Here is a 25545-nt window from a genome sequence, read left to right as displayed (position 1 = left end):
AAATTGATTTCTCTAAGACGATGGTACTTTGCAAGCCTACTGGCTATCAACAAAGATTCGTTCATGAAGCCATCCATATATACAGACACAATTTCAACCGAGAGGATGGTTATAAACTCAGCAATCATTGGAAAGATGTCATCAACCACTTTTAGGTCATGACTTGATTTGTGTTTTCTTGTCTACCTCCACCGTCAGCAGTGTGGGTGTGTGGAGCGAGGTGCAATGTCGCCCATCTCTACCCCCTCTCTCTCCCCCTATTTCTACCCCCCCCCCTCTCTGTCCCCTATCTCTGCCCCCCTCTCTCTCCCCCTATCTCGGGCCCCTTCTCTCCTCCTATCTCTGCCCCATCTCTCTCCCCCTTGTCTCTCCCCACCTATCTCTGTCCCTTCTCTCTCCCGTCTCTGCCCCCTCTCTCTTCCCCTATCTCTGCCCCCTCTCTCTCCCCCCATCTCTGCCCCCTCTCTCTCCCCCCTTTGTCTTCTCCTGCCTTAGCATTGGCTGCCCCGCTCATGCTGCTAACACACTTGGACTGTGCCGCTCGCCGCTCAGCGCTGGCTCCACGGCTCTTGTGCCCCACCCACTCACAGCTTTGGTTCGTCATTTTATGCTGCTCCACAGCTCTTGTCCTCCACTCCTTCTGCCTTTATAAACAGTTGCAGTTGGAGGTTTGCCCCCCTTTTCTCTCCGCCCGATGACGACCGCTTGTGTTGCGATCGAAACGTCGTGAGATTTTGGTTTTTAATTATTCTTTTTTATTAATTTTATTTTCTATCTACGTGACTTTACCGAAAAAATCAAAGAATATAATTCAACTGTTGGGTTATTTGATCGACTTTTTTTAATTGTTTAAAAACCGAATCGTAAAAACTGCTTCCCGAAATACGACGGTTGCACACACTGAAATTGTAACGGATATTTATGCGCAACAATTGGATGCACATCTCACGAGCATATACGTACATAAATATCGAATTTCACTCAATAACTAATGACATCGTCTGGTGTTCAGCCGGCAGGGCATGAAGGTCACAATTGGATCACGAACCGCCCCGCCCAACCTCACCTGTCCAGGTTTTCAAGCAGAGACTCGCAGACCATGGAGAGGTATCCTGAGTCGATGGCGCCATACGATACGTCGAAGAGGAACAGGTAGACGGCCGGCTGCGGTGGCCGCAGCTGCGAGAGAGACGTCACGCGGATGGGGTGAGACAAACTAATTATTTTACGAGGTAAGGCCCACTGGGCTATAGACCTCTTTTTCAGAAGTGACGTGGCCATCACAAATGGCAGCTCAATGAAGTGGGCTCATCACAAAGAAATTTAGAGCAGCCAAATACTCTAAACGCATGTTGATTCTAAATGTGGAGGGAAAAAACCGGAGGATCGGAAGGAAAAACCACGCAACCATGGGGAGAACAGCAGGCGTCAAGGTCAGCATCGAACCCACGACCTTCTGTATACCAGGCAAGGTCGTTAACATCTCGCCACCGTGGCGCCCCTTTGCAACACGACGAAACTTCTCACTCGTGGGAGTCACTTACGCCACAAACACTCCTGAATAAAGCTGGCGTTTAAAGAGCCATTAGAAACCAAGTATAGCCAATCGCTTCAATGGCAAAGGAATAACTTTATTTTGTGATTCTTATAAAGAGTTAAACTCAAGTTTAGTGAAACAATTATGAGATCAGCAGTCTATAAGTGACTTTTGAAAGTACAGGGTGATCCATTCTTAGAAACACCCACTCAGTTTTAATGACGCCCTTCACTCTCTTCCTAACAGCTTCGTTGAATATCGTGATAGCTCTGCAGTAGCTTACATAGGAGAATGTTTATAGAATTAATGAGATTTCATGAGAGAGGCATGTGCAGGCTTCGAAATAATAAAATGTTGTTTTGATATAATTTTTCCACATCATTTCAACACGACTATTCTAAACGAATAGCCCGTAAAGTAAGAATCGTTAATTAAAAAATAAATTACAAAAACCAAACCAAATCATGTCTCACTTGTACAAATCATACCGCGAGAATGAGTTATAGTAAACATTCTATTCTGTCCTGATTTCCCTAACAGCAGTGACAAATCTCCGAGCCACAGAGCGGACCAACACATGATACTCCATCTATGGATTTATTTTACCCATAGACCACAATTCTCTCTCTAGCCATGCAGACATGGTTCATTTTTGACCAATTAATACCCCTCATAGCTGGTCTTGGCTGAATTAACCATCTCCGCACCAGCTGTGTGCCTGTGACTAAATCATCCAGAAGGGCGGTCAATCTCATCAGATCTCGGACGCTAAGCAGCGTTGGATAACCAGAATGCACAACAGGCGCTTGCATGCTCCTGCCGGGCTACGTTGGCAGCACATGGTGGTGCATTAAAATCCATATTTGTACTGTACCATGTTTCAATGGATATGCTCCCAGCCTTCAGCAACCCGCAATTAGCAGTGGAGTATGGTCAATGAACCCCCACAAACTACACAGTGTGGAAAATACCTCATCAAACCGATTAGCACGAATGGCTACGTATGGTTCAAATGAAGTTTAACGTGCATAGGTAAGTATATTTGGGTTTTTGTGTGCAACTTGTGGTGATCGGGCCAATCATCAATTGCTTCACAGCACTCACGTGGAGGCAATAAGCTGTCTGGCATGGGTGTTTGGTCGCCGAGCCACCTTACCAGCTTCCGCAACACTGATCTCATACTCACCATGTACTCAGAGGGAGCGATGAATTCGACGGTGGAGTTAAGCACTTCGGGCCGTTTCTGCGGCTCCCCGTAGCTGCGCGTTACCGGGTTGTACATGAACTCCTCGGGAGCTGGGGCCGGGAAACAAAAACCCCAAAAATGTTAAACGCATTCAACACAATCTGGATTACTCTCTTCAATGATTGCGACATGATCAATAGTAATCTACGTATCTCTCTTACTCTATTCAATGACACCTAACATTATTTACATTGGTTTAAACACAGGCCTTCCACACAAAGTTGCTAGCAACACACAGACCAAAAGTAAAGATGGCACTCAAGAGCTACACTCTTCTCATACTGGAGAGTGCGTCAACTCTATATAGTGTTGGGCCACATCATGAAATTAGTGTTTGCTGTCAGGCCACTTGACATCACATGGCGCATGTACAATATCATGTCATGTACATGTTGAACTTCTTTCGCACAAAACATAGCCAACTGTGCTAATTGGAGGGGCAGGATCGTTATGGCATCATTCTGTACATGTGGTCACGAATCTACATCTCTCTCATGTCCAACCCCTTGAATATCTCTCATCTAACTAATCTCTGTATGGCTCAGTGAGCCATCTCTTTCGGTGGGCCATAAGTCCGGGAGCCACTCAAAAAACGTTCATGGATCATTATGTTAACGTGGCGGTGACGTGGCCCAGCTGTAGTGCGTTTGCCACTTGTTGCAGAGGTTCATGGTTCAAATCCAGCGGCTGCCCTGGTTATGACTGCGGGTGTATTAACCAACACAATTCCCTCCGCATTGTGGTGAACGCCAAAGACCCCGTGACACCATTCGCAAGCGTTGGGCATTGCGTGGGCTGGCATCATGGTCCAAATTTGCCAAATTTGAAAGATGACTTGCATATTACTCAACTGGAATATACGTAGAAATCATCGAACACCCTACTGCGAAAGACTTGGCAAGACACTTCCTTAAAAAGAGTCATTAAACTCGGTGAACCTTTCCTGGTAATAGATTTTTTTAAATCAAATAATACTACACTGGCCCGTGGGGATCTGGAGAGAGTAACCGCCGCGGCACGCAGCTCTCAACGTCGAGCTGTCCTCACCGTCGTTGATCCTGTAGCAGATGTTGCACCGCCATCGCCGCTGATCGATGAACGCGACGAACGGGTTGATGTACGTTCTGCACGAGCGGCATCGCACGATGACGCTCGACGTGATGACGGGCAGCTGCTGCACGCGCGCGACCCATGGAACGGACGCGCCGGGTCAAGGGAAGCTCTGGGACAGCGCGTGGCTGCTGCAGTGCATGCGTCGGTGTCCAGCAACTGAGGTTAAACTAAACTATGTTTTATTTTACCAGGTGAGGCCCACTGAGCTACATAGCTCTTTTTCAGAAGCGAAATAGCCACAAATGATAGCTCAACGAAGTTGGCTTATTACGTGGACATTTAAAGCAGCCAAATACCCTAAACGTACGTTGATTTGAAATGTGGAGGGAAAAACCAGAGGACCCGGAGAAAAATCCACAAATTTCATGTATGCTATGCCAGTCTTAGTAGATACTCATGAACAGCTTTTGGTATATATATTCATTAACACAAGTATTACATGCACTGATGTTGAGAAATTAATGATGCAATTAACTTCAGACCACATGGTCCAGTGAGAGGAAGAAAACACGGTATTTTGCAATGAATGCCCGGGCATTCACAAACATTGCAGAAACACTGTGAATAAAATGCAACAACCACGAAGGAAAAAACACAAAATGGGATTAAACAAAAAGCCACCATGACCATGAAAGACAAAAAAGCACAACTTAAAAAATCTCGAGACAAATGTCTGTGTCCCACCGACCCAGCCCACACATGTTGTTGGCAAATTGCTAAAGATGTGGTTGGACATCATCACTGTGAGAGCTAAGCGCATCTAATCCCCTGCTAAACAAACAAAACAAAGACACAAGTGCTGTAATCACAAGATCCCTATACCTCATGAGATGCATTTAATTGAGATAAGTGCAATCCACCCATCTGGCTCATTCACTTGTGAAACAAAGTCTTGCACGCCAATGGTGGGCTACTAAAAAGTGACTTCACACGGGTCTGCTGCTACGGAATGGTGGTATAACAATACGTAGCAGGATCTCTTGTAACATATGACAAAACCAGCCGGAATGCACCTGACCTCGAGAGAGATCAGAAACGAAGTAGAGTTGATCCTGAACAGCGCTTCTATGAGTGACTGCATGCAACAAAGCGGGTGTCCACAGGCCGCTGCGAGGCTATGTAGTCAGCAGAGAGCAATGCAGCAAATCCTTTATTGTACCGTACTATGCTCCTTGCCTACACAAACCCACACACCGATCAGCGTGGTGAAGTGCGGTCAGATGGCCCGCACCACGCACAGGGAGGGCCTCATCCAGCAGTGGATGTAACATAATCAGTTACGAGCCATTTCTGTTGCACTCTTGTGGATACAATTGTGAAAAAACTTCAGCAAAGGTCATTAAGAGAGTGCTGTGAGAGCCGATGCGTAACGGTGCACATTTATTACTGTACCCCCACCCCCCTGTGGTGATGAACTGAAATGTAAAAAAAATTCCACACTACAATTCATGCAAAATTCTCACGTGGGCGTATGAAGCTCTAACAATGCAATTCATTTTTCTGGCTTCGAAGACTGCACATAAAAAAGCACCATTTCACATAGGAACCCCTTAACTTTTTTATTAATTTCTTTTATGACTGCACCAATTGTGTTCCGATTTGTATTGTCAAGTTTGGCAGCCAAATCCCTAAAACCCACAACATATTTTTTGTATTTAATCGTTTTATTTGACTTATGAGCTTAAGAAATTGGCATTTCAAATAGTTGCTCATTCATTGGGAGTCAACATGAGGTTGCACCACATGGAGGCCACATGATCATCCCAAAAAACACGGGCTACTTAAAAAAAAACCCGACGCATTCGCTGGGAAGCCAAGGTCTATAACTGGGTTTCAGCCCCTGTCTAAAGGCACTCGGTTACACGGTGTGGGAATGCACACCCACAGGCCGTTAACTTGAGAAGATCCCGCGCTATTCACCATGAGGGCAAGCCATTGTGCGGCGGATGTCATGGGCAATTTTGCAACGGAAAAATACCCGCGGATGATCCACCCAATGGACGGAACACGGGGGGGGGGGGGGGGCAACCTTCCTGTGAGATGAGATCTGCGCCACTCTACTGAACCGAGATATCGTAAATGCCTAATTTTCTATAGAAAACAGATCCGTCCGTGTACCGTACTTCCGTGCTCCTACAACGATGCTCCTCACTTTCGGCAACTTACAACTGACAAGCATGAGAACCGAACGAAGAAAGAATCTCTTTTATTTTTGGCCCTTCAATAACAGTCGCACATGTACCACGCCTAACATCATTGGTGAGCGATTCCTGAATCTGTCCAGGTACCCCCCCCCCCCTTTCTCCAACATGCAAAAACCAGCATGGTGAAGTATGATCAAAGTACCATGACCAAGACGGCTTGTAGGGAGGGCTCTCGCTCAGCAGTGGACTGACGCAAAAAGGCTGTGTACGTGCACAAGTAGGGCACCACCTTCACATGTGCTCGCCCGAGTGAAACCCTTTACCGCGAGATCTTTGAAGGGATGCAGCACCAGACCCAGGGGAAGCTTGGCCTTGGCCAGCAGCGCCGGCGACTGGGGCAGGTTCATGAGCGTGGACCGCAGAACCCTGGAGGCAGCAAAAGGAGTTGTGCATGAGAACATCACCTCACTGCCGTCACCGTCGTTATTGGCGTTATTACAACGGTAATGAGGACGAGAAATAGACGGGCGGCTGTGTCATCAGAGTACTGATTGAGCATCGCTGAGATTCTGAATTTGAGTTTATGACAACAGAATTGTCTTCTGAGTGCACAAGTAGATGGTCCACCAACTTTACTGAACTTTAAAAGCTGATGAAATAATAGTAGCAGTGGTGCAGTGCTCTGTGCACCACACTATGAACCAGGTGATCTGAGACAGTTAAATAAAAGCAGGCGACATTTGAACACATCTTGTCCCCCCCACTTCAGAAACCCGCACTCACCAGCTTGTCAAATAACCCCATGATTGACATTGTCTGAATGTATGTTCCCTTTAGGTTCAGACTCCAGTCATCCTCGCAGCGGCTTTTGGCTAGCCATCAAACCCAGACAGCCACTGCATTGTGCGCTTTCAGATGCGTTTCTGCGGCCGCCTGGAACGCTCTTCCTTCCGATTTTAGGAAGGCACTGGAGCTATGCACTTTTAAATGTGGATTTAGATTTTTGTGTTCAGTTGGTCGTCCTTCTCCCGCACCTCCAATTAGCGCAGTTGGCTATGTACGGTGCGAAACAAGTTCAACATACATACAGAACCATGTGCACTACCTGGCGAAGGCTACATAATTTGCCCCGGTCCTTACCCAAGTTATTTTGTGTGAAATTATTGCCACGAGTAGAAGCTCTCCAATAATGATGGCTATGATGACGATGATGATGACAGTGCTGTTGCTAGTGCTGCTGGTATTCATATACAAGGTTGCACTCGTGTTTGGGCTCAGAAAAACGAGTAGCTGCATCACTTTGTCCTGGTCCCTATCAATAGTTATCCAGCATAGAAGTGTCAACACTAGCTGAAATTCTCCAATAGATGGTGTCGATATGTTTACAACCTTGCCTGGTATGCAGTAGGGTCGTGGGTTCGATCCCGACCCTGACGCCTGCATATTTGGAGTTTGCGTGTTCTCCCGGTGGTCGTATGGATTTGTCTCCGGGTCCTCCGGTTTTCCCCTCCACATTTATAAACATGTGTTTAGAGTATTTGGCGGCTATAAATGTCTGTGATAAGCCACTTCGTTGAGCTATCATTTGTGGCCAGGTCACTTCGGAAAAATAACTACATAGCTCAATGGGCTTTACCCGGTAAAATAAAAAAGTTAAAATAGTTAAACGATGATCATGACGGTTGGAGACAATGATGGCGCTGTGAATAGCGGTTAATACTCGGGGCTGCAGTTGCGCTTGCTGAGGTGCGTGTGGATGCGGGGCCTCGGGGCGGGCATCGGCGTGGGCGGCAGCACGAAGCGCTCCTGCAGCAGGTCAACGGGTCGCATGTCGTCGTAGGGCATCCCCGAGGAGTCGCGTGGAGACCGCTGCAGCGCGAGACCCTGCATACGTGCGCTCAGCTCGCCCAGCCCGGAGTAACCGCCCTGGCAGAGGGGGGTGGGCGACATGTGGAGGACAGGGCCCCCCCGGGGGGGGGGGGAGAACGAACATTTCAGTGTCGTCAAGCAGCCACAAGTTGTCAGTCAAGATCAAGAGGTGCCATCGTGGCCAAAGCCGCCGGTGACATTGTACCTCAACACGTTCTGCCTTCTGCAAAATCACTACAGCTGCTGCACGGTAGCAGCTGCTGCGACATTTTCCACAACTGAATGTTTTAAAATGCATAATGAGGTCAAGGAATATTGATTTTATCCAAATTTTATTATTGGTATCATTTCAGAGGCAGGCAATGCTGTGTATCACAGAATAGTCCAGATAATAATGATTTTCATATTTTTTCCCAAATATTTTCCTAGCTGTGCAATCCATGTCACATCACGATTGTGCTACATCACGTTATGGTACGAGGTATCAATTCAGATCCCTTCTGGGCGAGTGTCATTAAAGTCCTACATCAACGCACAATAACTGTTCTCCCTTCGAATGGATAGTGGCGAGGAGACGGTGCACGCATGCGTGGCTAATCGAGCATAATCAGAAACCAATGGGATCATGCGAAGGCACGTAGGCAGAAACAAAGCCGCAAAGATAATTACTTTGCACGTACCTGTTGAGCAGGCCTTCCAATGTGTGCGGGCGAATTCGAGTAGGTAGACTGCTGGCAATTGAGCTTCGTGTTTCTGGATTCTTGGGGTGGATTCCGTTGGGCGTTGGACCCTGGGGGGCGATCGAGGCAGGTGTGTGTAGCATCCAAGTCTGTCGCGCAGCGGAGCGGAAAGCAAAAACCAATAAAAACTTCATCCAAATGCCACTTTCATCGCATAGCATTCAACAAGTATCTTCACGAAGTGCAGTGATAAATTAGCAGATGTGGAGCGCATTCATTATAGACTCCGGCTGCGCACAATTTCCACTTCAATTACGCCGCATCGGCTGGGAATATCACAGGGCGTCTAATATATGCTAAGGAAAACAAACATGCGCATGAGTTACACGATGCCTTGGGGGCCCCCATCTTGGTCTGGGTGATATGTCTGTCAAGGCCAAAACACTGGCCGACTCTTGCACTTCCATCTCCCAGCATGGCGCCCACAAAAAAATGCCGCAATGCCGTCAACTCCTGTACCACTCTGCATGCTGTGGCTGCACATTCAATTGAGCCCCGTGTGTTTGCATTAATGAGAATCTTCTCAGCCAAGGGTTCAACCTCCGGACGTTTACATATGAAGGGAGAACCCCCAGGGCTGCTTTTTGCACCTTATATCCTGCGGGGCCCCATTCTCACAAGTCCCTCTTATATATTTATATCGACTATTCTGCAGGGTATACAGTCAGCGGTGAGCGCGCTGCGCTACAAACCCAGTGGCCCGAGTTCGATTCCTGCTCACGGCCAACACCAGTGATGATTATCTGAACCGGTCCTGGGCATCCCCTAGGTCGACTCCGCCTCAAATGAGTACCAGGTGCGATGTGTAAATATCGCCACTGGAGAGACTGAGGCGGCCGGGCATGGTGTTAGCCACCCACCCCCTGATGTGCTGTTCCGGCCATCATAGGTGCTCACAAACAGCACTTGCCCCAAAAGTCTGGTAAGGCTATACGGGGGTTCTTTGTATTTGTCTTTTGATTAAACCAATCGCAGACTCCCGACTAGTGATGAGCAAGTGATAATTAAACCAGCGGTGTGTGCAAAAAAATACAACTGCATATTTTCTGCAAGCAAGGTTAATCTCCAGCCCGGCTAATCCACCCACGAATAATCGCGAGTTACCCGCCGTGTAGTGAGGGGTGCGCGTGCAGGCAACAGATGCCAGACACTTAGCCTTCCTTGGTGTGAAGGTGCTCAAGCACACATTGTAGATGGCAGGGGTCAGCAACCTGCAGCTCTGGAGCCAGTTGCGGCTCTTAAAGGACTGCTTCGTGACGTTATCAATGAAGGACCGCCGTCTCGTAGTCACATGCATTGCGGGTCTTGAAATATTGAGTTTTTCTCGACCCCTGATGTAGGGTCATTTGTATTGTTAGGAATGGAATCATATGTCAGTCCATCAATTAATAGAGTCTTAGGCTGCAGATAGCACACATTGAATCGAGTATGGAATAATTGTTTTCAATTCATAGATGTTGAGTGTAATGGGTTCAAGGCACCTCTGTTGGTTCAGAACTGTGATTTGGAATTGAGACTATCAAGTGAGCAGTTGCAGATTGTCCTGCAACTGATGTTGCATGAGGCCTGGATTTGAACCCAGTTTTCTAGGAACGCAGTGCCGTTTGCAAAACCACGACATTTCTGCTCCCCACACGCAACAGCTTTAACAGACTTTTGGGACAAGTGCTGTTAGCACCTTTAAAGGGAGGCACAGTACACGAGAGGGTGGGTGACCAATACCATGTCTCGCCGCCTTTATCTCCCTAGTGCTGATACTTACACACCGAACCAGGTACTAATTTAAGATTGACTTGACCTAGGTGAGACCCAGGATCGGTTCAGATATTCGTCACTCTTCTTGGTCGTGGGTGGGAATCAAACTCGGGTCGCCAGATTTGTAGCGCAATGCGCAAAAAAGACAACAAACACACACGCATGCACAAACCTGAAAAAGCTATAAAATACTGACATTTAATAAATGTGTTAATGTGTATTACTCACCAGCATAGCCACCATCCTCCAGGGCATCATAACCACAGTTCTCTTGAAGGTCACTGCTGCAGGAAGCGTCTGAATCTAGTCATCATCACCACCGTAACCACCATCATTTCGCAGCATTAACACCAACATCTCTGTTATCCCCAATACCCACCATCAGCAGCCAATAAGCTTTAGAGCAAACACAAAGACCTCCGTATAGCCTTAACAGACTGTTGGGACAAGTGCAGTTAGCCAGCACCTATGAACACTGGCACGGCACACAAGGGGGTGGGTGGCAAGCACCACACCCAAGCACCTTTGTCTCCCAAGTGGCGATGTTTACACACCGCACCATTAACTAATTTGAGGCTGAGCCGACCTACGGGAGGCCCAGGACCAGTTCAGAAAATCGTCACTGGTCTTGGCCATGAGCGGGAATCGAAGTCGGATCGTGGGTTCATAGCGCAGTGCACTAACCGCTACACTACTGGAGTAGACAAAGACACACTTATATGTACTTAAAGCCAAAAAGATAGGGCTTCTACGATCGATTAAAGAACAGAATGATAACACTTGCCCAGACAATGACTGACGTCTGGGTGAGCGTGTCATCACCTGAGTCGTCGTCAGCTGCAGATGAGGAGGATAAAGGCGTAGCGGTGCCGGAGCCGTCACAGTATGATGAGCTGACGGCTCTCATCCCTGTTGGAAACACAAGCGGCTTAGTCACAAAACAAAAAAATAATTGGCATTCATGCGAAGTTAAGAACACAGTGCACGAAGCTAATCAGAGAAAGACGTCGACTCCAACTAATTAGCCAGAGGAGGTGAGCACACCCACCACCATCCCAAAACCTGCTGTCAACGCCGCATGCTTTCTTACCCTATTTTATGTGCTGTGCTAACGAACAGCGTAGACAGCAAAGGAAATTTAAGCCAAAGCTAAACGGTGCAGTGAACCAACGGCTAGATGCATGCACACTTGTGCAAGTGTTTTCGGAACATAAATGTGAATTGTATTTTTTGTGGCAATGAAAAGGGTTTATTGCAGTTCGGACGACGTTGCAGCGGCAAAACATTCAGCGACACTCACGACGGTAACGTCACAACTTCGTTAATATGATAGCGGCAGCTAGGGATGAAAACGATGAAAGAGTGTGTCGCGCTTCTAGCCCAAACTCGCTCAGAAAACAGCTCTTTAATCGCATGGCAAATGAGGCCTTAAGTAAGTGCTGGCCTGTCACAAAATATCTTTAAGTGGCTTTCATAGTGGGGAGTTGGGGACAGTTGGCTTGATCAAACAGCTGATTCAACACTTAACATGGAAATTACTCTTGGCAAATACAAAAATAATGGCGAGGTGGCTGTGACTTTCGTGACCATTTTTCTCCTTTAAGTTTTTCGCACCCAGATATCATACGTTTACAGTACAAGCGCCACATCGCACAGCGTATAAAACAACGGGAGCGGCTGCTACATCTAGAGCTGCGGTGCATTGCGGACAGCTTTACTTAATTTGCCAGGTTCCTGGCACTCAATGGGGCCTGTGGGTAAAAGTGGAGAAGGATCACCTGTAGGATAGCCGGCGCTCAGGTGCGTTTGATGACTCGTAAACGCCGCTTCGGCTGAGTGAGCGGGCCCCATGGACTCCGCGTCCGGCGCGTTCAGCGCGGCCGGTGGCACCACGCCTGGTGCAGCGTGCGACCGTGGTGGATGCGCGCCGGCGGTGAAGTTCGCTGCTGGCAGATGTTGTCTCGTGGTCATGTCAGCCTCGCTCCTGGGCGGCTGCTGCTGCTGCGTTCCGGAGGCAGAAGCAGCAGTTTCCAGCGCTGAGTGATGAGGAGCAGCGGCATTGCTGCTTGGGGGTCGCAGGGTCGCCGAAGCTGCTGCTGCTGCCGGCGGCCGTGGGGCGGGCGCCGCCGTTGCTGCCGCTTGGTGGCCGGGCGGCAAAGCGTACGGTGTCGTTGCCGTCACATTCGGGACTTGCTGGAAGAACCCAGCATGCGTCTGATAGCCATAACTTGAGGCGGGCCCTTTCTGGTAGCAATTCGGCTCGAGGGGTGGGCCACGTGTGGTCGCCAGTTGAGGAGGAGGACAACGTTGATGAGACGTAGGCATGGCCGGGTAAGGCTGTGAGGGTTTTCTTGGTCCATACGGTTCCCCTGCCTGCACATTAGGTGCCGCCATCCGGTGCTGCATGGGAGGAGGAAGGCCTCTTGGGGCACTGGCGAGGTGTCCCGGGAGGGGCGGCTGCCCCACCACCACAGGAGCTCGGCTTCCTGGTGGCTGCCCACTGGTCAGTGGTGGCATGGTGTGATGCCCGTAGGGGTGCTGTGCGGAAGTTGGAGGGTGGTGATGGTGGTGGTGGTAGGACGTGGGAGGGAATACCAGGCCGTTTGTGTCCACCGAGTGAGCAGGCTGGGACTGGTAGGGGTAAGCATTGTAGGGGCCAGGCTGTGGGATGGCTGGGTACCAGTTGTGTGCAGAACCTGCAAAAAGTAACCACGAAAATATAAGATAAACTTGACAAGCGTCACGCCAATATCCAGTTTTGACTTATTTTAAACAACATATCAGAATATATTTAAAATTCCACAATGCTAATACAAATCCCTATTTATATACAGACGCTTTATAGCAACCAAACAGTATATTGGGCAAAGAGGTGCTTTGTTTCGTTTAAACCATTTTAAACATAAACGTGTAAATGAGCGTATGTATGTTGCGGTAACAAATATTTCTCACAAGACAAGCCGATTTGACAAAAATAAAACGCTAAATTATATATATACTGCTCCTTAATATTTGCTTAAATTATATTTTATAAATGTTTGGCCATTTGTCAATCCACTCCTGGACAAAGGCCTCTCTTCAGCAGGTCGGTCATGGGGCTTGTTTGACCTTGCTTCACTACGCTGCTCAGTGAAGGTTGATGAAGGGGTAGAGGGGGGTGCAGAACCACTTCAGATATCACTCACCACTGATGATAATCAAACTGCGCTATGAAGGGCCATTGCCCGAAACGTCGCTTATTTGTTTTCTTTTTGTTCTACCAGGTAAGGCCCACTGAGCTATAAAGCTCTTTTTGAGAAGTGATTTGGTCACAAATGAAAACTCAACTTTGCAGCTTACCGTGTGGAAAATTATAGCAGCCAAATACTCTAAACGCATGTTTCTAAAAGTGGAGGGAGAAACCGGAGAAAAATCCACGGGGACAACATGCAAACTCCAAATATGGAGGGGTCAGGGTCGGAATTACTTTGTATACCAAGCGAGGTCGTAAACATCTCGCCAATGTGGCACCCCTAATACATACATATTCTTATTTCAAAGCAGTGTTATTGAGCAATGTGTTGAGTTTTTTGTAATAAAACTCAGGTCACCAGATCGAAGTATGCCAAACACTGCCAAACACTGTTTCTGGCATATTTGGACCACATATATATTGAGTTTGAGATTAACCTCCAATAGAAATGTTGTCATGAAGGCACATTTTAAAAACTGGAATCTCAAACCCAGCATATTTAATAACATCTCACTGGAATTATCCCAAACCATTTCGGTGCATGTGACAGTGAGTGGCAATATTTTTTTTTGCAGTCTTTGCTCCAATTCCAACCTTTTCCACATTTCTCCGTTTTGCAACTCTCGTTTCCTGGCACATTCGCTTCACAAAAAGACACATGTGTCCCTATTTAGACACTTTTCTCACATCCTGTGACCAGCAATCCCTGCTCAAAAATTTGACAGCTATTCTGAAACCGAAAAAGCAATATATTTTATTTCTATAATCTGAGCAAGTGAGGGGGGGACGGGAGAGATTGCATAATTTATGGACATCTGTCCATTCCACATCCCTTGGTGTTTTCAATTAAAGCAAACATATTGATAATTAAAATTGTGTTCATGTGAAATTTTTTTTTGCTATTTTGAGTCAAAACATCACATTTCAAGGTTATAATGTATAATGTAGATTTTCATACGCTGTTATTACTTCAACAAAACATGTCCGAGATTGGTAAATGTAGGGGGATAGTACACATAAATAGAATTTCAGGTACAGATAAGATTTTAAAAAGTTAATTGTGGTATTCTATCAAGAAACCATACATTGATATGCATGGAATTAATCCCACAAAAAAGATTATCCGTTCTATAAATACACTGGAATTTTGTTACAAGAATGTATACAACTCAAAAAGAGACCACAGTTGGGTAAGATGTGCAGAAAGGGTTAAGGCAGAATGTTATTATATAATTAGCAATTCTGATAACTGTGGATAATAGACAAGCCCCCAGGCTGTGTTTTGCCAGAGGATAAACAAGAACAATGCTTTCAATCAAAGATATGATAACAATGTCTGAACAAACTCAGCTGTGCTGACCCAATATTAACAGCACCACCCCCCACTACAATCGGGTAATGCAATTTACGTGCCGACAAAATGTTGCCTTTCAGCTACGACGTGTTATGTTGTCTGAAGGACAACCAAGTCAATTGTTTTGTTCTTAGGCTAAGGCTTAAGTAAAATTAACTACAGTGTACATACAAGCAGCTGGACAGAACAAACACAGCAAATGCTGGGCCCCACAAAGCGTACGTAGGCAGGTGTTGGCATCATTTGTCATCGCAGTCGCCACGTTTCCATCACGACCAGTCGGTAACAAAACTGTTCCCGCAAAGGGAAGAGGCTTTCCAGGACCAAATCGATCACCAACCAGTAGGGCTTGGCACATGGCCACACAAGTGAGAGTGAGACCAACTCCACAACCATCCATGCTGTCACGAGGGGTCAATGTAGGGGGGGAAATACGTGAGTACCGTGACATCACTTGTTATTTTAACTCTTCAGCCATCTTTGGGGTTTAAAATATGAACTATAAGAAACTTGTCAATCCACTGGTTGGCTACGTACGGTGCGAAAAAAGTTATAAATAGATAAGTACAAATATACGAACGAAGGCCTCTCTCCCTCACCGTGTTCGTCGCGGAGATTGTTTAACCTCACTTCGCTGGTCAGCGTGGGTTGTGAGGCACGGGTCTGGTTCACATATTACTCGCCACTGATGTGAGCCGTGTCTGGGAGTTTAATTAGGTCACCGGGCGTATAGCGTAGTGCCCTCACCACCTCTCCAAAGAAGGCACCAACACAATATCCACGTTAAATGTTGGTGGCTTGGGAGAGGACCGAGCCCGGCTAGGGACACGTGGGGACAAAGAGGCGCTTAATCCTGGCCCAGTAACCTCGCCAGCACCTCTCCAGCACAGGGCGGGTAGAGCTCAGTTCTCACACCGAGATAGAAATGAGGTTAGGCGCAAAGCCCAGTTCTTTCTCATTTCTTATCACCCCCTCTCCCATCGTTCATTATCGATTATCGACGTGTGTGGCAATGACAGCTTCATACCGCCTTAAATAATAATTAATCCGAGAGAATGTGTGAGAGCCTTACAGCGAGAGAGGGGCGAGAGAGCCGTGAGAGAGACGTGAGAGAGTGAGTGCCTGACAGAGAGGAGAGAGACGTGAGAGAGTGAGTGTCTGACAGAGAAACGTGAGAGAGTGGCTGACAGCGAGGGACGTGAGAGAGAGGCGTGAGAGGCGTGAGAGAGTGAGTGTCTGACAGAGAGACGTGAGAGAGGAGAGAGTGTGAGTGGCTGACAGCGAGGGACGTGAGAGAGAGGCGTGAGAGAGGCGTGAGAGAGTGAGAGAGAGTGAGTGTCTGACTGAGGGACGTGAGAGAGGCGTGAGAGGGCCCAAATCGCCTCGTCTCCCACCCCCTCCATTCATTAAGAGCGCCGCTCACCGTTGTCGCGCTGCAGCTCGCGACCTGGAGCCGACATCGTCCCCCCTCCCCCTCTCACCACCGACGACGACTGCGAACAAAGCGAGAGGATTAGTAAAAGCGGAATAATCAATTCAAGTCGAGGGCGACTAAAAGTGAAGAAATTAGCGGCAGGGACGCCGCGGTCCAAGGCGAGCCGTGATGCCGTACAGTCTGTGTACAGTGCGCCGGCAGTGACGTCACTACGAATGGGGAGGAGGGGGGAGAGCGGGGGGGGGCGAGAGGGGGGAGAGGGGAGCGCGGGGGGGGCGAAAGGGGGGAGAGGGGGGGAGAGGGGGCGGAGGGGGTGAGAGGGGAGTGCGGGGGGGGGCGAGAGGGGGGGGAGAGCGAGAGGGGGGGGGGGCGAGAGGGGGGGGGGGGGGGCGAGAGGGGGGGGGGGCGAGAGGGGGGGGGGGCGAGAGGGGGGGTGCGAGGGGGGGATGGAGTGGAGCGAGAGGGGGCAGAGGGGTGAGGGTGAGAGGGGGGCGAGAAGGGGGAGGGGGCGAGAATGGGGGGGGCGAGAATGGGGGGGGGGCGAGAAGTGGGGGGGGGGGGCGAGGGGGGCTTCAGAATAATATCATGTTCTATGGTATTTCGGTAAAGTCACGTAGATAGAAAAAATAATTATAAATAAAAAATAGAAATAAAATGATAAAAAATATCACGACGTTTCGATCGCAACACCAGCGGTCGTCATCAGGAACAGGCTGTGATATATTAAATCACTTTATTTATTATTTTATTTTCTATCTACGTGACTTTACCGAAAGAACCATAGAATATGAATTCCTGCAGTCACGAAAGTTGTAAGTCAAAATTTGGCCTCAGAATAAATTTATGCGACAAGATTCGCCCGACAGAGCTTCGTGTTGAATCTGAATAACTTGATCGGTCACGTAACGCACACGATACAGGCATTCTTGACCAATCTTATCAGCGACCCTTTCACGATCCATTGCGTGTCACTTTTACTAAACTCTCTAAAATGATATTACATTTAATTGGTGTACGAAGGGGACGTTAAATTTCGATGTAAAGCTTTCGTGACTGCAGGGATTCATCTTTTTGGTTCTTTCGGTAAAGTCACGTAGAAGGGAAATAATAAAATAATAAAAATAAAACATTAAATACAATTCTCACGACGTTTCGGCCACAACGCAAGCAGCCGTCCTCAGGTGAAGAACAGGTCTGTCGGAAAGACAGCGTCGTGAGAATTGTATTTTATTATTTCGATTTAAAGCTTTCGTGACTGCAGGGATTCATCTTTTTGGTTCTTTCGGTAAAGTCACGTAGAAGGGAAGTAATAAAATAATAAAAATAAAACAGCGTATTGGAGAGTATATTTAGTATACTGATGATACTATGTAGTTTATACTTTAGTTTTTTACGTGGTTGTTTAGTTACTGCAGCTACATACTATTAACATTCCTTCCCTTATTAATGCTACCCCTATCCCCTCCCTTTGATGCTGCTAATCCTGCATAATGCACGGGCATAATATGACTTTGAAACCCCCCCGCCCACCTCCTACGCATTTCACAAGTAGTACTAATCACATACTTGCATTTCCCATAAATATGCTAAATTCCTCTTGATATGCAAATTATTTTGTCAAGGCGCCCTTCCCCCCTTCCAACCCAGCTTAAATAGACGCTCCAAGCTTGGTGGTGTTTCATTCAGACGCTGTCTCCCCGACAGACCTGGTCTTCACCTGAGGACGGCTGCTTGCGTTGTGGCCGAAACGTCGTGAGAATTATTTTATTATGTTTTATTTTTATTATTTTATTACTTCCCTTCTACGTGACTTTACCGAAAGAACCAAGAAAACTGCGGCCATGTCTGCCTCTCACGGATTGGACTTGGCAGCCGCAGCAGACGCTGCGCTGAGACCTCACCAACCAAGGCACAAGACATCGATGGTCTCTCACGACTGCGATGCCGACGACGACACGTGAGGAGGAAACCCGAGCACTCGGACAAAACCCACGCTCGAGAGGGTGCAACACTCCATCCCCATACAGATGCAAACAGATGGCGATTAGTCCGCTTGCTGTGCATCGTTGTGTCGACGTGCCATACCCTGGTACCAGGACGCAGACGATGGCGCGCACCCTGTTTGCGGGAAGGCTGTTCCCCAACATTGGTGCAGTGATTCTAGATTTGAAGCTTTCGTGACCGCAAGGATTCATACTCTTTGTTTTTTTCGGTAAAGTTACGTAGGTAAAATAATCAATAAAATGCGTGACTTCACCGAAAAAAACAAAGAGTATTTGTGCAGCGATCCACCAAGCCCCGCTGCTGCCTCCACAGTGCTAGGTTACAGGGCACGTGCAGAGCCACCACCGCCCAGCAGTGGACATCATCACATGTTAATGATATCCATCATTGGACGTCTGATAGCACAGTACTTGTTTAGCCATTGGTAGAACACATTCCTGCGGAGGGAGCTGGTAGGAACGTTGGGTTGCTCGGTCAATGGCCAGGGTCAACGGCGGCGTGGTGTATTCCGCAAATATGGCCGACTGTGAGGGCGGGCACAAGCCGGCGTGAGTAGGTTAAATGTTGAGTTTGATAAGGGCATCACGGGGTGACCAGCCCCTCCCCACCCAGCCCCACCCCTCCCACTCAGCACCTCCCCACCCTCCCCACCCAGCCCCTCCCCATCCTGCCCCTCCCTCCCCACCCAGCCCCTCCCCACCCAGCCCCCCTACCCAGCCCCTCCCCACCCTCCCCACCCCCCCACCCAGCCCCACCCAGCACCCCCCTACCCTCCCCACCAAGCCCCTCCCCACCATCCCCACCCAGCCCCTCCCCACCCTCCCCACCCAGCCCCTCCCTCCCCACCCAGCCCCTCCCTGCACGACGGACACAATAATCCCCTGTGGGCTGGTGTAACCAGGAGGTTCCTACCAGTAGCTTGCTCGGTTGGTTGTTTGGCCTCAAAATTTAGCGTTATTCAGTTCTGTGTGACCTTTGTGAACAATTATATGGGGTACGCGTGATAAACAGCAAAATAGCATCTGTAATTCTGCAAATGGGTTGTTTTTTATCCATAATAGAGGTTCTTGGGTTAGATCGCGTAAATATATAAATGTGTCGTTAAACCCGCCACCACCCGACACAGCCAACTAGTAAGGGTTGTCGCGTAAACAGAGCGTGGCCAATTCGTCACTAGTACAGCACTAACCGGTGTGTTGGAGAGCCAAGCCAGAACATTTTTTATTTGAGTACGACGTTTCGCCAGTAATTACAACTAGCTTCATCAGGCGACAGCCAGATTTGTGGAGAAGTCCACCTGTTTCGTTCCTTATATAGAGGCGTAGATGTGGTGACCACGCTTCTGCGCTCTTGCACAATGTGGGGGGAGATTACTGAGGCAACGTACATGATGCATGTGCATTTTGCGAACCCTTTGAACTTGTCCTTCCTGTCTATTGTGTTTACTAAAATAGCCCTCCCAACGGTAATCCCTATTTAAATACACTGCCCTTTGTAGGCATGCATTTAAATAATGTATTATTTGATGATTCGCTTCCACGTAGAACTAAGCTATCCGAACGGTTACATTTATTTTGATTTTTCAATTTCGATAGATTCTCAAATTAGTCTTGGCCAGTAGTAGCTAGTTTTGCACGAAAGTTCAACAATATCAAAATCAATTGAGTGTCCTTGTTGGCACGCGTGTTCTGCTACTGCTGACAGTTGTATTTGGGATAATTTAATATTTCTCTGATGTTCTTTTAGTCTCGTGTTGATCATCGTCCTGTTTGCCCAACATAACATTTACCACACGTGCAGTTAATCCTGTACACACCTTCTGTTGATAGCTTCGGAAAGACATCTTTTGTACCAGATATAAATTTTGTATTTTATGTACTATGCCAAATCGGACTAGGATGTTTTGTTTTTCCAAACATCTGGCTAGTTTATCAGTTACTCCCGCAATGTACGGTATTTTGATAGTTTTAATTACTTGGGAAGTTTCAATGCTCGTGTTATTTGATTTGGTGTTGGTATTCAATGCCCTGTTGATTTGTGCATCATTGTAACCGTGTATTTTATGTTCAAGAGTATAATGACTCAGGAATCATTACGTGAGACGTATTTCGCTTCTGGATATACGTTTTGTAAACAGCTCAACTAATTTAACCCAGCAGCTGGTTGTGCTTTTCATGATGGTGACCACAGCGTTCTTCTCATTGCAGGTCACTCTCGCAAATGAGACTATCCTGGGTCTCTTGCGTTCTCACCTGGGTTAAACAAAATAAAATTGACTTGATTCCATCCAGTCCAGGGGCTTTCCATAATTCATATTGTGAAGGGCATATGGAACATCCTCATCTGAAAAAAATATTAGATTTAGGGTTTTCTTTTCTTTAGAGATCTGCATAAAGTCCCTTCACGAGTTTTACTCTTATGTCTATCATATGGTCTGGTTCTGTCTTGCTCTCTAACTATTTCTCATTAACAATGCAATACAATTTGGATTTAAATGCAACATGCCTGGAGAAAGTTTTCAATCCGTGCATATAATCTGCTTTTGACGAATATGTTGAGTATTTTTGTTGCGTGTGCTATGACATGGAGAGAGACATGCACAACTAACACATATAATGGAAAAACACCTCAAAATGCAGAGGCATTGGAGAATTGCATGCTTTAAATTACACCGAGATGCAGAAAGAGTAACACATGAATCAGGGAACAAACGCCAATTGAAATAATCAGATTTACTGTTATAGAATATAAGTGGACATCTGACAAAGGCTCATTCCTAACAGCGTGCTTCAGCCGCACCGAACCTCACAAAAATAATATTCAGGGCCTACCTTGGCTCCTCCCACCCTCAACCAGTATATATACAAATACTGTGTTCTTGGAATTTATCTCACTTGATACAGCAATCGTGCTGTGACAGTTCCACCTGAAGACGGAAGCTTGTGTTGCCTCCGAAACGTCGTGATTTTTTATTTTATTTTTATTTTACTTTTATTAATTTTAATTTTTTACCTACGTGACTTTACCGAAAAAACCTAAGAACATATGACAAAGAGCTTTATGCTCAACGGATTCCTCCAGTATGAATACATATTAAGATTATGATATTCTGATTCAGAAGTGGGCTTGAGTAGGAGGAGGAGGAGGAAACTTCTATGGCCAATGGGAGAGACTGGTGACAGAATAGCAGCCAAAGGCAGGAAGATGCCTGCGACGACGCCTGCAGTGGAGTAAGTCGCCTCACGTGGCATCACGAGGCTGTGGTATCACACTATTGTGGGCATGGCTTCATCTAGCTGACATGTGGGACAATTACCTAACAATGCTTACCATACGATTAGATATTTACATGCCAAATTTCTCTGCCAGTAGGCTCTTACCTGTTTCAATTAAGTCCCATTATACAGCACTGTTGGCAATATATAACATTCTGCGCTGTATTACTGTGAACTCTGAATATCACACACAGGTAGCTCTTCACCACTGCTAAGCACTTCATCATGTCTACAATAATCACCCCACTCTATAATGTGGAATTACAGGATATACCTATTTAAATTTCATCATGGAATTTTAAATAAGGCATTGAGTTTTAACCTCTCTTACACATAGCATAGTGTAAACATAATTATTATTTTTGGTAATGTACTGTTAATCATAAGTGCATTTCTACGTTTTTGTATGTTTTTAAATGGCATTTCTATTCTTCTAAATGTTTATCTCGAAGGGTTCTTAATCGTTTAGAGTCCATTCATCTGTACAGTTTATTCAATATAATATCGTAACATGCAGTGGTTCAGTTCTGTGTATACACCCCACGCATCTGCAGACCATTAGCACTGATTGCTAACAATATACTGCGCGATACATTACAATAAAAAACACAAATCAGTGCAGTTTAATTTGGTGGTACACTATACATTCCTTTGGCGAACTATTTGTTTAACTTCGCTAATAAACCAACTTGTTCTATTACCGTCGCAAAACAACAAACACTTTACAGTGGCACGTTGAAAAAAATGTATAATAAACGAAACATTTGGTTTCAATAGAAAAATGTTCCTGGCTGCTATGTCAGCAATTTCTGATCAGCTGGAGAAATACTCAAGTCGCGTGGCTGCGGTCAACCAAACACAAGCCAGGCGGTGGTGGCGATGCCCGTGCCCTGTAATACAGCGCTGTCGGGGCAGCAGCGAGGGATGGTCGATCACCGCACAAAGGTTGGGAAACACCCTTCCCGTGGGCAGGGTGTGTGCCACATTCTGCGTTATGTTACCAGGGTATGGCACATCGCCACAGTGCTGGCCATCAAGCGGACTAATCGCCATATGTTTCCATCTGTACGGGGATGTAGCGTTGCCCCCTCGCGAGCGTGGGTTTTCTCCGGGTGCTGCGGCTCCATCCCCGTATAATAAACTCATCACAAATTGGCTGGACACATCGTAAAATTAAAACCCAATGCAAAACACTCCGGAAAAAATAAACCTATACGAATCCGTGTGGTTTTCATGAATAAATAAGTAAATTATTATTACTGCTACTACTAAATGCCTTGGTCGACATTTCAACCGTCACGTTTGCAGACGGGGACGGCGTGATGCCAAGTGCGTTCGGTTGTTTCGCCTCCTTCGCCTCGAGTTGCTCTCAGACACGTCGCGCCGGGGAGGGCGATGCCCCCTCTGCATTCTTATGCGGCCGTCAAGTAAAAAAGTAGGTACCATACAGCCATTCCTCGTACATACACAGGGGGTGAGAGCTACGGCAGATCGCACCATAGACACAGGCAGACCGGATCATGACTCATTCTGATTGTCAGGGTTTAACATTCAGAATCAGAGTATGCATTTATACTGTACTTGAGGAATCCGATGAGCTATTAAGCGCTTTTCACAGAGCTTGTAATGCCCCCATTAGTTTTCGTACACTGCCCCGACCCCCTGTTCCCCCTTTAACTTTAAACAAGGTCAGGCTACAGGATAAATTGCTGTGCACGTCGTATATGTATGTAAAACTTTTTTCGCACCGTACGTATCCAACCGTGCTAATCGGAGGTGCGGGTGTCATCAATACTGCGCATTCTGTTCACATGTGGTACATGCTTTGTCTTAATTATTATCGCCATCATCCATGTTCAATCCACTGCTAGATGAAGGCATCCTCCTCACCTCCCCCCGACTGCACGATTAGGAGGGAATTGGCGAAAATACCTGGCATGGGACATGCACTCCTCACACTCAGTTGACCCAGCTGCCTGGACGTTAGCCAAACACACAAGGACATAATTTAATCATACCCACACATCTGAAGTGTCTGGTTAATATGATTGTACCATCATTAATATCGCTATGCATCATGCGATATGTTTGTTTTTAAAGGGGACACGCTGGCAATTCCTCTGGGTTAATTCCACGCCAAAACGATATTTTGGTGACCAATTAGCACATGCAGCACAGCAGTCCAATGTGTTGTTTTTATCGACTCCAAACCGCACATGGCACTTTTGCGAGAAAGGCATCTGTTGTGTACAGTGTTTTGATTCGCAAATATTACGTATGGCTGTATGTTGAACTAATTCGCACCGTGCGTAGTCAACCTTACTAATCGGTGGTGCGAGGGAAGGACAACACACTAAACACAAAAGCAGTTCTAAAGAAATTAGTTTTCAATCTAGATTCAAATATGTCAATATATATTACTCAAACGCTGACAAGGAAAATACAGCTAAAGTTGAAAAGAGTGTAAATGAGTGACACAGACAGAAGAATTTGTGGATAAGAGAACATATACAGAAGCTAGAGACATGATTTTTACTGTTCATAAAAGTGACTTCAGAATCTGATTATTTATTTATATTGGAGGAATCCGATAAGCTATGAAGCTCTTTTTCACAGATGTCCAGTACAGACGTGGGCAAAGCGCGCCGCTGGAAGGGACCAGCGGTCGAGACTAATAACGGAGTGGCAGTCAAAGGAGAGAAATTTGCCCGAGAGGATGTCCACCGTGAATGATGGAACGATGAAATCAGGACGGTGACGAGTGGCGTCGGTTCGGGGGAGGCCTTCATCCAGCAGTGGATGAATCATTGCTGATGACAATAAAAAGATACGTGCATTAAGCTTCAGCAAATAAGTACAACGTGTATTTATAAGAACTTTTATTTTATTTTACGCTCCTTTATTTTGAAGACTGTTACTGGGAATATTTACTTCTGGGAATATTTCAAGACACGGTTGGTCACAGGACGTGACAGCCTCACTCTGGCCGACGTGTGGCTGCAACATCACGGGATCCTTTACATGCACAAGTTGGCGGACGGGATGTTCCCACCAAAGGGCAGCGCGCGCATTTCTCACGCACCACTCTCATCCTTTGAGAGAGAAAAAAAACACACAATTGCGTTCAGAAGATGAATCGTTTATTCTCGTGCGAAATATTCTGATTCCCCTTCACTGATCATGACCTTGAAAATTTCAACGTGATTCAATTGCAAGTTGAATCGTCATCTTCGGCTGTGTGATCTACCCACTAGCGGTCAAAGGCCCTCTCCAAGGCGTCGCCGGCTCCCACGAATCCTCCTGCACACGACTCGATTTCACTCCTCCTTCTCCGCCCTGGTGGTTGTGGTGGTCGTCGTTTGGGCTCTGCCACTCCTCGTCGTTACTCTTGACCATCGGCCACGATTTGCACGGTTTGATACGTACGGTGCGAAAAAAGTTCAACATACATACATCATCCATTCGAGCGCCAGGTTGTGCTCAAGCCTACGTCATTTTAGTAGCAGTCATTGTGCAACACCAGTGTGCCTAAAGAAAAACATTTAAAGTAAATATACAGGGTGCTTAAAAAAAATGTTACCACTTCTGAGAATTTGCAACAAAACCACAATAAATGTGTCTCCGGGCTCTGGAGACCACCCGGAGCAGATTCCAGTGGAGACTCTTTGACTTATTGAAGCTATTACTATTTGTTATCATGTCATCGTGTATTATATAAGTGTTACAAATTTTTTAAACACCCTGTATATAACCTACGATATGGATCAGAGACCATTATACACATAAATTATAATAATATACTGTTACAGTCATTTTGTTAATCCACTCCTAGATGAGGGCC

At 46.7% G+C, this 25545-nt stretch overlaps 1 protein-coding gene across 2 annotated transcripts in view; it reads right to left on the bottom strand.

Annotated features, from left to right (window-relative positions):
* Positions 1–16623, bottom strand: part of SEC24B (SEC24 homolog B, COPII component) — a 39365-nt gene extending 22742 nt beyond the window's left edge. Inside the window, exons 1-10 of one of the 2 annotated variants that reach the window (XM_078613256.1) lie at positions 16414–16623; positions 12183–13100; positions 11227–11313; positions 10633–10707; positions 8590–8738; positions 7761–7966; positions 6364–6466; positions 3831–3957; positions 2724–2833; positions 1067–1179 (exon numbers count right to left, since the gene is read on the bottom strand). In XM_078613256.1, the coding sequence (XP_078469382.1) occupies positions 1067–1179; positions 2724–2833; positions 3831–3957; positions 6364–6466; positions 7761–7966; positions 8590–8738; positions 10633–10707; positions 11227–11313; positions 12183–13100; positions 16414–16450 (1925 nt within the window). In that variant the 5' untranslated portion in view covers positions 16451–16623. The remainder of the gene's footprint in view (positions 1–1066; positions 1180–2723; positions 2834–3830; positions 3958–6363; positions 6467–7760; positions 7967–8589; positions 8739–10632; positions 10708–11226; positions 11314–12182; positions 13101–16413) is intronic. The other variant, XM_078613257.1, reaches the window with a different exon arrangement.
* Between the last annotated feature and the right edge of the window lie 8922 nt (positions 16624–25545).

The sequence above is a fragment of the Lampetra planeri genome, chromosome 41, assembly GCF_965212315.1.
Source record: "Lampetra planeri chromosome 41, kcLamPlan1.2.h2, whole genome shotgun sequence".
Lineage (NCBI taxonomy): Eukaryota > Metazoa > Chordata > Hyperoartia > Petromyzontiformes > Petromyzontidae > Lampetra > Lampetra planeri.
The sequence above is the reverse complement of the archived record's forward strand: the minus strand, read 5'-3'. Positions and strand labels throughout refer to the sequence as shown.